Below are 13,429 nucleotides of genomic sequence, written 5' to 3' on the forward strand. Positions count from 1 at the left end.
GTTGGCCACAAGTGAAGCAGGGATCGGAGGAAGCCAGCAGGTGATGGCAGAAGTTGGTTTGTGCTACAGGATTCTGTGCCCCTTTCTTAGGGTGCTACTGGCCTCCTTTCTCCCTCTGGCTTGCTATAGGAAAGTGTGCCTATTTAAACGACTTTGCTGATAGAAGCTAGGCAAGTAGACTCTTCTGGATTAAAAAAAGAGAAACTTAAATAGAAGTTAATAGATGGTTAATAGATGTTTTTTCCTAATAAGTGTAAATCTTCATGGATCCTGGTAGCACTTCAGCATCATTCACAAGCTAATGAGCTGCTAATTATCAGCCCTACCCAGGCTAATTAGTTCTGTTAAGGACTCTAGGCAGAGTTCTGAACTAATGTAGCTCTGCTGCTTCTAGGACTTGATATGGTCTCTGACTTTGGGCTGTGTGTACAGGCTCTAACTGTAGTTTCTCCCAGCAGCTGTGAGAGCTGTTCGCCCCCTAGCATAAATCCCATCTCCAGCTCCCAAGAGCTTGCATGCATTTGACCGATTTCCCCAATTTAGACATACCTGCCATGCACTCCCCTCAAGCATGGGGCATTAGGAATGGAGCTTCAAGAGGGAGAGATCAGAAGGCAGCAGACTCAGTGTGACAAAAGTCAGCCACGAGTCACCACCTTATTGCACTACAAGGTGTAGAAACCCCTCTGCCTCCTCACAGGTGTGAGTGCAGGTGGGTCAGTAAAGCTCTTAAATAGTTCTAGCCTTAAAACCCTTTGCTATTGTGATTTTTGGCCCAGTGACTCAACAGCTTGGATGTAAAGATCTGCAGATTTGTGCTGGTGCAGGATATGGTATAATTTGTTTTGCTGCTAGGATGTATTATCATTCTGGGGCTTAGGTTGTCACGTGGTTTCACATAGGTTCCTGGTGATATTCTAGAGAGAAACTCTATGTGCAGCACTCTGCAACACTGATTTATTGAGTAAATACCATGGTACTGTTTATGCAGAGAAGTAGGCAAAGTAGCTGCTGTGAAACTCATGTTGGTTTGCAAAAATGTGGAGTGCAAGCAATCTGGGATAAAAATGTAAACTATTTCAGGTTGGTTGACCTATTTTTCTAACCCTTTGTTTCTCAGCTTTTTCTTACAGCCCCATGGAAACCTGTGCTAAGCATTCCCTAGGTTATTCCTTAGGCATTTGATGCTGGTCAGTACCACCTCTCAGTGCTGCTTTCTAAAGCTTGGATAATAAATAGCATCACTTTGCTTTACCTTTATCCTGCTCTCTGCAGTTTCCAGTACAAGAAGGGATAATACACAGAGTCACAGACTGTGAACAACAGAAACCTCAAATGGGTTCCTCATGCACACTAACATCAGTGTCAGATTAAGAAGAAAGTAAGCTCAAGGGGAATGTGACTGTGAGAGGGCTGATTTAATTAAACGTATTTATCTAGGGAAAGGCCCTTTTATTACTGACTTGATGTTTTGCTTTGCTTTACAGGTACTCTCCATCACTGTGAGCTTATTTCATAGAGCGACTGTAGCCCACTTGAATGGATGTTAAGTTTCCCATCTGAAGACAAGTTGATTTGGTTCCTTTCTACCACTTAGGATTGTGGTTGGTGAATGTATTTGCTCCACCACCTCAAGTTAATCATGTGCCAAGGACACGTGCAAAGCTGCTCTTTCTCTGGATATTAATGGTGGTATCTTAATGCATTGTGACGCCTCAGGCTCACCAGCAGCACAGGATATGGAGGCTCTTGAGGTTGATGACATTAGCCCTGCCTTGGAGGTGACTGAAGAGTTTTTCAATAGTTTTGATACTAAGCTTGAAAAGATTGTGCAGCCCTCTGAGGTGTATGGTGTACAGGAGGTCCCTGAACTGGTTGGGCATGAGGTATTTGATCAGATAACAGAGAGTAGGAATTTGAGGAACGTCACCTCCTTAGCCAAAAGTAGCTTCCTCTGGGATCATTGCAAAAATGGCCTATTGGAAACCAAAGCTCAGACAGCATTCCCTGCCAAAGACCAGCACGTGATGCAGAGGGGAACAGCTGCTGACAGCCTTGGTTGGGCAGGGGAAGGGGAGACAGCAGCTTTTAACATCTTCAATATCTGCCAGCGGAGAAGAGACAGGCCTCGCTCAGTGAACGACATCCTGGTGCAGAACGATGAAGCCTCCACATTCAAGCCAGGACACCACAGATCACGCTCTGATATCAGCCATGTGAACTGGGGAGTGGTCTTCACAGGCACCTACCTGCAGCAGCCACCTGCGCCTGGTCAGGACAATAACTGTGCTCTACTCTCTTACCTGGCATTAACCAAGGGAAAGGACATCCAAGGAAACACAGGTTTGTGCTACTGCTTTATTATTTCTGGTTTTAATATTTATCTTGAAAGAGAAGTGGCATCTTTTGGAAAAAAAAAAAAAAAAAAGAAACACACCAAAACCCAAAACCCAAAAAATCCAACTATGAAGTAGGTCTTAAGAGGATAGAAATCATCATGGCTTTGTTGTCTTTGATACAGCTCTGTTTGCCTGTCTAAAGATCTGTTTTTAAACCAATCCTGACTTCTGTTCCTTTCATGCTTTGAAAAAACTAAGCTTGTTTTACATTTTTTCTTCTGTTTTGTTCAGTTTGACATAGGTAAAAAATAATTTATGTATTTTTGATAATTTCCTTACCTGATTTTCCTAAACTAAACTTTGAATGCTAAAGCTTTTAGGAGAATGGCAAATCCAAACAGGAGGTTTTCATACAAGTTAAAAAGCAGCCATTAAAAAGAGGGCATACAAAGCTTCCCTATGAGACCTGAAATCTCTGCTGTTTCTTTAGGAAATGATGACTATTCAGTCCATAAACAATTAACCCAAAAACCCAAGCATGCAGTTTATACTTGTCAATATTAAGGCATCTCTGCCAGCTTTGTATGGGGTACAGAAAGTCTTGTTAATCTGATTGAGGCAGGTGTCTGCAGTGAGCCGTCTGAAGTGATGTTTCAGCAAGTGATGCTTTTCCTGTCTCAAGCACTGCACTGGAAGAGGTTGTGTTCAGGGCTTTGTAACTGATGACCCAGTGTCTCCATCTCTATGATTTATTTTGCAGGTGCCAGAAGTGGACGGGGCACTTATGGAAAAGCAAAGCAGTTATTTATAATCTTTTCTTAATTTAACAAAAGAATTTAGAAATCAAAAGGGTATGAGAGAGTGCATGTGGTAGGGTAGCTCCAGTTATGAATAGGTAGCCTGTTTAGGGTTAAAACATGCCTTTGGGGTTGGGTTTTCCAAGTGAGTCAGGTATTTTGGAGCCTGAAAAGCAGATGCCTAAATATTTGTGGATGCATGCATATATAAATCTATCTATATATAATATATAGGTATTATGTATGAGGTTATTGTGTTATGCTGTGATATAGATGCTGTATCCCAAAGAAGGATGCTCTTGGTTGACAAAGGCAAGTATAGCTGCTGTTACTTTGCTTAGGCAGGTATATTGCTTCCTATAGAGTGAGGTCTTTGTTGGGTCCTTTCCGTGGAAGGGGTGCAGAACGGGAGCACACCTAGAAGCCTAGAGATAGAACTCTCAGTTTTCATCAGCTGTATCCTTGGCATCTCATGGGTTTAACTTAACTCTCAACACCTGTATCTGCCTACAGAACCATCATTAATATATACATATTAGAGGTCAATTTATGTCCTGGTTTGGCCAGGGCATGATTTAAGTGTAATGTTTTTGTCTCAATTTCCCCACACAGCTCTCAGAAAAGGGACTTCTGTTACTTACACTGTTTATAGTAAGAAATACCTAAGCCATTCTGTGTTTAAGACCTGTTCATGGACTTACTCCATGGGTTTCCCCAGCCTGCAAGAAGCAAGTCACCAGACCAGCTGCTGCTGAGCAGCAGAGTCAGAGGCCAAACCAATCTCCCTTCTGTCATGGGGGTGTACCCTAATGCATTGCACCTCTGGCTAGGGTGAAGCAAATTACATTCCCCTCTCTCTTACACACAGCTGCAAGACAGTGTGATGCAGATGTTCATGAAAAGAAGCAGAACAAAAAATGGAAATGGTGTAGGTTTTTGTTCCCTTTCAGGCAACCAAGGAAATTTTGTTAGGAACTGCAGTGCTGGGATGCCATTGCTTCCAAGTCAGGGGCTGCATACCATGGTCTCTCCCTCTCCTCAGTGAGCATCTGTGCTTTCAGACGTGAGGTTGTCTTCAGTATTGTCCTCCTTCAACTGTGGCTTCCAGTTCAACTGTTCCACTTTGCGTAGACACAACAAACCCCAGGGGGAGATGCATCAACCCTCTGGAAGCTGACCTTGCTTATCCAGAGACACTGGAGCTGAAATGAGAAAAGCAGAACAGTAGGTGTTGCAGATATGTGTATCTGGGATGGGTCATTATTTTCCACAAAACACCAAAAAATAGATGTTAAGGTTGGCTAAAAGCTGATGGAGTGGTTGAAGGGGTTAACATTACCACAGCCCGTGGAGGCATCCCTTTACAGGGCTTTAATACAGATTAAATGAACACATACTGGGACACTGAGAGCAAGTTCAGCCATGCCTGTCAGTCCCCAGTGAAGGACTTCCTGGTGGAGCCTGCAGAGGTCTCCCAGTCCTCCTAGGCTGTTTACTTGCTGCAGAGATCAACTCTTCACAGTTTTTTGTCCTTATTTTCATAGTGTATTTATTACTATGAGCTTATCTCTTCTTGCTGCTTGCTTGTTTGTAATACAAATAAAATGAAACAGGATCCTTCCCTGTGCTGTGAAAGAAAAGGATCTGTAAAGAAGCTGTGCCTTTCAGGGCAGAGTCTAGGCATGCTGGCAAAATCGCCTGTGTGCTAGAAATCAGCACTGTGTTGGGGAGCAGCAGTACATGGAGCTAGCTGAGACAGAAGTTGTAAGCAAATCCAAGGCAAGCTTTTGTATTTCTGAGCATGTGGCCTGGCAAACAAAGGGAGAATGCTGCTTCTGTGGTATCCAGCAAAAGCTTGCTTAGATGATTAAAACACAGTGTGTGAGCAGTTATCTTTGATAATCATGTGCATGTTTTCATTCAGACACAGCCACTCCCCAGAATGTGAGTGCTGCAGTACTTTTCCTTGGTAGCTGTTTTCTTTGCCTGCCATGCGTGTGAGCTTGGGGAACTCTAGAGCTGTCATTGTGCTGAGCACCTGCACACTGACAAACTCTCCTAACTGCAAAAGGCTGGCACCTTGTGCCCCCTTCCAGCAAGCAGCTGTGGAGATCGTCAACCTCATTGATTTTGCACTACACTTTGTCAGGAAGCTGAGCCTATGGGGTGTTTGCAGCACTGTGTCCTGGCAAAACAGACATGTCAGAGAAAGATAACTGCCTTAAAACTTCCCAACAGGCCCAAATTTTTCTGTGTCTGAGGCCAGGATTTCACCTCCTTCTTTAAATTAACTGGTTTTAAAAATGCCTTTTCTTCCCCACCCCTCTCCATTCTCTTCACATGTTTTTATCTGTCTGGAAGCCTAGCCATCATTTGGGACACTTTTGATCTTGCACTCAGTTATACAGGGCATGTTTCAAGCAAGGCTTGGGCCCCTCTTTATATTGCTCTTGTATGTATTACATACTTTCCTAGTGTTTTTTTGTAGAGGTAAGACCATCTAAATATGTGTTCATGAGCAACACACCACTAATTCACAATATGAGGACTGGGGGTGATCCTTGAGTTCTGAGGAGTCATTTTACAGTGCTGCATTCTCTTATTCTAGCAACCACACAGACTTTATGTCACTTCCTTAGTTTGCCAGATACCCTCACCTTTGGCAGCAGTAGTGGTGGCTGGTACTAGCTCTATGCCTTTGATGTTGGCTCGTGCAGCATTTAGGTGTGTGCTGAGCAGGTTTGTGGTGAAACGTCATCAATTGCTGCTCTGCTCCTGCTCAGGGAGGAGTTGCAAAGACAGCTGGAAAGGCGAAGTGTGGCAAGTACTGGGGCTATTGTAGAGGTGGCCATAGATCCAAATGTTCGAAGTGTGACATGCAGCCTTCCAGTGCTGGCCAGGTGAAGCCTATCTCCTGTCCCATCCATCTACTGGGGAGGTTTCTGAAGCCTAATTGCCTTTTGAGATTTTGCAAGATGCCCCTGTAGTACTGTCTTTCGTCTGTGGTATGTAGATGCTGCATAGCCAGTGCAGACCAATAGGCCATTAATTGCCACTGGGATGGCTGAACATTATAGGTCTGTGTACAGAAGATGATGTTGCTGTCATCTGAGAGGCAGGTGTGTGGAAACAACAGTTCTGCACCTTCTCTGGAGAATAAAAACCCTCAAACTACTTGGAAATAATCCCAGAGGTGTCAAGCCACTTGGAGAACTTCCCCTGTAGTGGCAAATTTATTTTCAGCATTAAAAGGTAGTCAAGAAACAGGTAGCTGTACTGTAGAGATCTGAGGGGCCAAAAATGTTATTTAAAATAGAAAGTGAGTTGGATACCGGGAGTCTCTAAGCACCAATGACTGTCTGCAAATCTAGCAAGAGACAGCCCCTTCTCCCGAGAGATTACGTGTTAGATACACCACCACAGTAAGGGTGAGTAGGGACAAAGAGAGGTGAGGTGCTTTGCCCAAAATCAAGTGTTAGTATAATTTGTAGAACCTGACTTCAAATTATCTGGGTGATAATTTCCCACTAACCTCTTCAGCTAATTCAGGGAGTGCAGCACTTGTTCCTTGCAGGTTCACTCCAGTTCACTATTTGGATTTGGGCACTGGACCTGCAAGGGCCAGGGGGCTAACAGAGAGCAGCAGAAGGGAAGGGGCTAGGATGGTCAGCTGAGAGGAGGGAAAACTGACCTACTGCACTCCCTTGCCTGGGAGGCTGTGGGAGGGTGCCCTGTTGGAGAGGGGAGTGTGGTGGGAGGCGATAGGAGTGGCTGACATACAGTGAATAAATTCACAGTGCAGGAGGATTACAGTTAAGCAGTGAAGCTGTTCTTGTAGGGAAGGTTGTTTGCTATGGAGATTTTTTGCTCTGGAGTTACAGCACTCCGTAAAGCTAAAGAGCCACTTTTCATCTCCTGTGGCAGTACTGATTCCTTCCAGTGATGTTGTGATGACTTTCACAACTGAATTTTCAGGTTAGTCACTATTATTCCCTTAGTGGTGTCAGCTAACTCTCCTAATGTGAACTGACCCTGTTTTCATAGCATTGACAGTCACTTTATACTCTGTCTGCCTTCTTTCTAAAGCCGAATTAAGCAAATTTGTAAAAAAATCATCAAATCCATCTTTATTTGGTATTCTTGCTTCTTTTGCACAGTGTCAGTATGCACAGGGTGCTGGTGCTCAGCAAACACTATGCGAGTATTCAACTTGGTACAGAGGAGCAAAAAAGATTGGATGGAGTGGCTGGGCAGCTGGGATCCTGTGGGCTTCAGCTGGTTCTTAGATGTTTCTAAGAGGCATGTATACAATGCCTCACTTGAAGGGAAAGACATAAAGAATAATGTGTTCAATTTCTTTATACGTCTGTGTAGGCAGTTTGTTCAGTGAAGGGCTTATTTTTGGTGAACAGCTAAGCCAGTCTTGCTAGCAATACACAAATCTAAAAGTAAGAGTTTGCAGCTTCAACGTTTTCGAAGCAGGTTTTGCTTTCCCTAAGCCTAAAGAAAGATGGAAAAGAGTGCATGTCCTGCTGATGGGGAGAGATATGGTGGTTTTTAATATAAATTAATGCAAGCTGCTACCTAGTTACAAGTCCTGATGCTGTAGTGGTCACTTGAAAAGAGGTGGCACTGGGAGAAGAAGCCAGATTTGACTCCAAGATAACCAGCTGCTGGAAATTTGTGGGTAAATACCAGGGCCATTGTTTCAGGACCAAGTGGAATCAGAAATACTTGCTTGAAAGAAATATACCTACAGAGCCATATGGGAAAATTGATGGGAAGACTGTAGTTTTAAGTAGAAGAGAAATGGACATTGTGGGTCTGAGTCACACTGGCTAAGGCACAGTTTGTCCTTAATCTAGCAAACCCCACCAAGCAGGTGACTACCCCATTTTAGATCTCAGAGATTGCTTCTAAATTCTATGGAAATCAGAGAGGATGACTACTAACGAAAACTCTGTAACTTTATCTCTTATTAAACATTAAAGAATTCAGAGAGGAGTGCTACTTCAAATGGCAAGCCTCTCAGGAACTAGGCTTCTCTGCTTCTCTTGTCTTCTCAAAGTTACTTGGTATTACTGTCACTAGAAATGCTTATGGTGGAAAACAAGGCAAGTTCTACTGCCAAACCAACAGGGATGCAAATACAGTCAGTTGTTCAGGACCATATATCTTATGGACATGCTGAGACAACATTTGGGCCTCCTCTGCTGTGGTGCTGGATGCACAACTGCCCCCAAAAGTTGAGAGGGTTACATGTATGCTTGCTGCAGACTTCCTAGCTGAGACAAGTGAGCAGTTGCCAAAGGAGAGAAGAGACACTGAGGAAGATACTGCCCTGTTCCCAGCTGCTGAGTCTCTCTTTGTTTCCCTCTGTCTTCTTCTCCCTCTTCCCTTGAAATTGTAACTCCAAATGGCTCAGGCGTGGGCCATTTACTGTGATTATGTCCCTTTTTTCACTCTTCTGCAATTTACTCTCCCTGTCCTATAGGAGGAAAAGAGCTGCAGTTTGTTTGGAAGGTGGATGGAGAGATGGTAGCATTTGCTCTCTGAGTGGAAAGGTATTATCTGGCACACTGTGCATCAAGGAGATGAAGGGGCAGAGGGCTGCAAGGTGTGTGTGTATGTGTAGCATATGGATTCAACCTGTCTCTGCCAGCATCTATTACCCTGACCTAAACAATATGAGGCATTTGAATTTTAATCAAGTTGGCTGCTGTTTCTGTCCCAGTTAGAGCAAGAGCCAGTGGAGCTGATTCACAGGAGCTTGAAGGGAAGGAGTGTGATTGAAGGAGAGAGAGGGAAGTGCCTCTATGAAAGGCAGGAAAGATAGCCTTTCTCTAACTTAACAAAAGACAGCAAACCTGTGTGCACATGAAGGAGGGGTGGCTGGGGGAAGGTTACGAGTTGTCTTATTATGGAGAAGCTTGAACTGTCATCTGTACTTGATGGAAGCGAGAGAGATTGCAGTTGGAGCTGCAGAAACAGTGCATCCCTGACTGGCTTAATAGAAAGGGAAGATGACTCTAGAATGGCTGCCCATTATCTGCACTACAAAGAGATTAGTGTGGGTTTCAAAGAAATTAATGGCTTTGGAGTTAGTGCAGAAATACTAATGAATGGATGGAGATGTATGGTGAATAAAGTTGGTTCTCTTTTTGTGTGTGTGTTTCTATCCATTTGGGCTATTAAAGTGTGCTTTATCTCTACCTTTTTGAGGTTTAAATTGGGCTTTCAGTTTTCATATTTAGCTGAAATACTCTCGAGTAGCTTCCTTGTACCCAAGATATAGTTATATTGATTTATTTGCCACCTTTTCAGACGTAATGCCAAAGCAGCAGTTTTTTAATTGTTGTTATGATTTTAGTCTTGTAAGCAGGAAATTTTTGTAGGTAAGGTGTAGAGTACTCTGAACGTGGTATTACATTCCGGCTCCATTATGCGTGTGAGGGTGACAATGGAAAGCTGAGGCTGAGCTGGCTAGGCAAATTTAAGGATATAAACCAGTTATTATGTATGTTCATGAAGTTCAGCTGAAACTTGTCTGCTTAATCCTTACAAGTCCTTAAAGTTGGTCTTCACTGAAAAGCTAAGCCAAAGCTTTTATGCTGTTACTGTCCTGAATCCTCCTCCTGCCCCTATGTGAAACACAACCAGCTACAACGTTTTCAGCCAAGGGCAGGAGTATCTCTTTAGATTGTAGGTTACAGCCCAAGTTCTCCTTTCTCACCAACTGATATCAGCAGGCCCTTGAACAGTAACTAAATCCCTCAAATATGCATATCCCTGACTGTCCTTGTGCCCCTGGGAGGCTAGACAGTCTCACCCATTAGCCAGTGGCAAGAGCAGCTTTGCCAGCAGTCCTAACCGTGTTATCCTCAGTGCAAATGGGGATGCAATAGCTTCTTACAGATTCCTCTCTGTTTCCAAGCTCCATCAAGCCCAGGTGGTTCTATTCTCACAGCTCTGAACTGAAGACATCCTAGATATACTCAGAGGTGATCATGTTTAAAACTTGTCACAGCATGGCCTGTTAACAGTAGTAGCTGGTTAAGCTGAAATGCTGAAAGTATTTTGTGCCTCCAGCTGTCTAACCCTATTACTCTTTCAAAGCTTGAGGGCAGAAACCATAAGTGAAACAGCTCCTGTATTGCTGCAGTTTGTAATGCTGTGTGTCAAAGTCAATTGAGTTTGGTTTGACCTAATTGTGCTGGGCAGTGGATGAGGAGCTGTTCCCAGGTGGCTACCTCGCTTCTCTTTCAGGAATAGCAGTGTGCAAGGGAGATGGACAACTGGAGGCAGAAACCCCTTCAGTTGTGTCTGTTAATTCTGTCACTGTTCAGCAAGTCAAGGGCCATTACAGATACCGTTACTGGAGAGGTGAAGTAGAAGTCCAATGGGAGCAAGAATGTGCTCCTTAAGGCTGTGTTGTTTTGAGGTGCCAAAACAGTGAATGCCACTGAGTTTTTGCAGGGACCAACAAAAATTGCTTAGAGCTATATGTCGAGCCCAAGGTGAAAATACAATGCTTGCATGTATTAATGGTGGCTGAAGTGGTACAAATCAGATTGGAACAAATCTTGTACAGATATCTTTTTTAAACCCCAGATATATTTTTGATTAAATTTCTTTTACATTCATGTCCATTTGGTGCCCTCAGTGACTTGTGTATAGCTGGTTTTCTGGGGAGAAACAAAATTCCCTTCAACTTTCCCTTGGGCCTGGGTTTGTAAAAGGGTCTGCTCCAAAGCACCTGAAATGCTGAGGTGCTTTGATATGCATGGTTTCCTCTTGCTTTTCTCTTTTGGTCATGCCTGCTGGTCCTGAGACTAATTTTCACAAATCAGCAAAGCTCCTCTCTAGTAAATGGAGCTGTGCAAAATGTTCTGGGTCATGCCAAAATGTGGTAAGGGTCTGCCACAACTGGGAATAGCTCTCCATTCTTTGTGTTGTGGTAAGTCTGGGTGCCAGGTGTAGTGCCAGGGTGTTGTATGTGTTTCTCAATGTTGAAACCTATTTTAGTTGGCAATAGATTACTTGCTAATATTGTTCTCTTCTAGACTGGGTTCTGGGAGACTCTGCTGGTTTGAGGCCAGCCAGAACATCTCTTGCCCCGAAAGGGACAAAAGAAGCACACACGCAAACGGATTGGAGAGTGATGGAGAGTTTAAATGGAAAAGCAATTGGTGAAACTACAGAAAAACTACACAGCATAGTGGCAAAGAACATCCTAAAGCATACAGAGTCCCTTACATAACACCCAAAGGCTTCCCAATCCTTCCCTCCTCCCACCTGAGGGTCTACCCAAATCCCCAGGGCTCTTCCTTCCCCCCCTTCCCACTGCTAGGCAAGTCTCAGGCTGGCCAGGTCTGAGACTGCCCCCCCCTCCATTCTCCTCCTGGCAATAGGCCTAGCCAGGCCTAAGGGGCCTGAGATACTCCCCCGGCATTACCCGATAAGAGAGGACATCTCCCGTGGGAGCAGAGAGGGAAGAAAGAGGAAGAGAATGACTCTGCAGATGGCCTTATAGGGCACAGGATTTATGGGTAGAAATACGTCGTTTCCTGTGTCCACCCCTATTGGGTGGGCACCCAGGACACCAGAGGTGTATCTCATGCAGCAGTGGCAGGGGGCACCCAGCCTAAACTGCCACAGAGACTTGCATTGTTTTATTGCTCTGTGACTATTCTCCTGGATAATCTTGGGAAAATTGCTTTGTTTGTCTGTCTCTCTTGTTTCCCTGTCCCCTTTTTGTAAGGAGTTTTGGTACCTCTGGGGAAAAAAAGTGCTGTGTTCTCATTGGGTCAAATGTACAATCAGTGCTTGTGTTTGATAGTTGTAACCTATTGGGTGAAGGCTATTCCTGTGATTCTATCCTCTAGGAGTATCGTGTATGGGCAGGGGAGATGCATAAACCAGAAAGACAGAAATTTGAAACAATTATTTTAAAAGAATTAATGGTAATGTTCTCATTTTGTTTCCTCCAGAACACAAGCCAATGTTCCCAAATATTCTGAAGAAGGGATACTTAGAAATTAGAAGAGACAATGACAACTTGTGGCAAACCTGTTATGCTGAGCTCTCCCCATACAAACTGTACCTGTATTACTTGGACAGCAGTGGCAACCAGGCTCTTCCCACCGTGTACCCACTCGTGCATTTTCAAAGGGTCACTGTTGCTGGTTGCATTGAAACAAAGGTTGTGGATGCTGTCATGTCAGACAACTCACAGCTGCAGCTGAAGGCAGAGTCCGCTTGGGAGGCTTTGGACTGGGGACAGAAACTCTGGGAAGTAGTACGTGCCTCTGTGCCTGCTTTTACAAGACAGCAGGAGAAACTGGAGAATGTGCCAAAGCCCGAAAACAACAGCGACCCTTCTCAAACCAATGGATTGTTAGAGAAGCCCATGGAGCTCTTCTTATCAATGAATTTGACTGAAAACACTAAAGACTACCAAAATATTCTCAAATCAGGGACTCTTTATAGGTTAACTGTCCAGAATAACTGGAAGGCATTTACTTTTGTCTTAAACAGGTCTTATCTTATGGCATTCCATCCGGGTAGGCTTGATGAAGATCCTCTGCTGAGCTACAATGTCGATGTGTGCCTGTCAGTCCAGACAGATACTCAGGACGGCTGTGACTCTTGCTTTCAGGTCATTTTTCCTCAAGATGTCCTCCGCCTGCGTGCAGAGACTCGTCAGAGGGCCAAGGAGTGGATGGAGGCACTGAGAGCAGCAGCCAATACTACTAGAAGTTCAACTCTGAACCCGCAGGTTACACTTAGGAACAAGCCTGGAGATCGGCCCTCTGGAAATGATCTTAGAAAGAGCAAGCGCCAATCTGTGACCACCAGCTTCCTGAGCATCCTGACCACGCTGTCTCTAGAGAGAGGGCTCACAGTTCAGAGCTTCAAGTGTGCAGGTAAGCAACCAGGCTGCAACATCTGCACCCACTTCTTTTCAGCAGGTAAAGAAAATCACTTGGAAGAGCGTGTATGTGTTTTAGCAGCACCTAGCTGTTCCCTACCTCTCACACTCTGGTGTGCTAGCTGTTCCTTGCTTCTGTAAAACGTGGAGAGGGCTGGAGCACCTCTCCTGTGAGGACAGACTGAAAGAGTTGGGGCTGTTCAGTCTGGAGAAGAGAAGGCTCCGAGGTGACCTTATTGTGGCCTTCCAGTATCTGAAGGGGCCTACAAGAAAGCTGGGGAGGGACTTTTTAGGATATCAGGTAGTGACAGGACTAGGGGGAATGGAGTAAAGCTGGAAGTGGGGAGATTCAGGCTGGACGT

At 44.4% G+C, this 13,429-nt stretch overlaps 1 protein-coding gene across 1 annotated transcript in view; it reads left to right on the forward strand.

Moving 5' to 3' along the window:
* The first annotated feature begins 1,736 nt into the window (after positions 1-1,736).
* The window catches only part of PLEKHM3 (pleckstrin homology domain containing M3), a 71,460-nt gene continuing 59,767 nt past the window's right edge, over positions 1,737-13,429 (forward strand). The window contains exons 1-2 of the mRNA XM_054381349.1: positions 1,737-2,343; positions 12,127-13,062. Of these exons, the coding sequence (XP_054237324.1) occupies positions 1,740-2,343; positions 12,127-13,062 (1,540 nt within the window). The 5' untranslated portion in view covers positions 1,737-1,739. The remainder of the gene's footprint in view (positions 2,344-12,126; positions 13,063-13,429) is intronic.

Source organism: Indicator indicator, chromosome 5 (genome assembly GCF_027791375.1).
Source record: "Indicator indicator isolate 239-I01 chromosome 5, UM_Iind_1.1, whole genome shotgun sequence".
NCBI lineage: Eukaryota > Metazoa > Chordata > Aves > Piciformes > Indicatoridae > Indicator > Indicator indicator.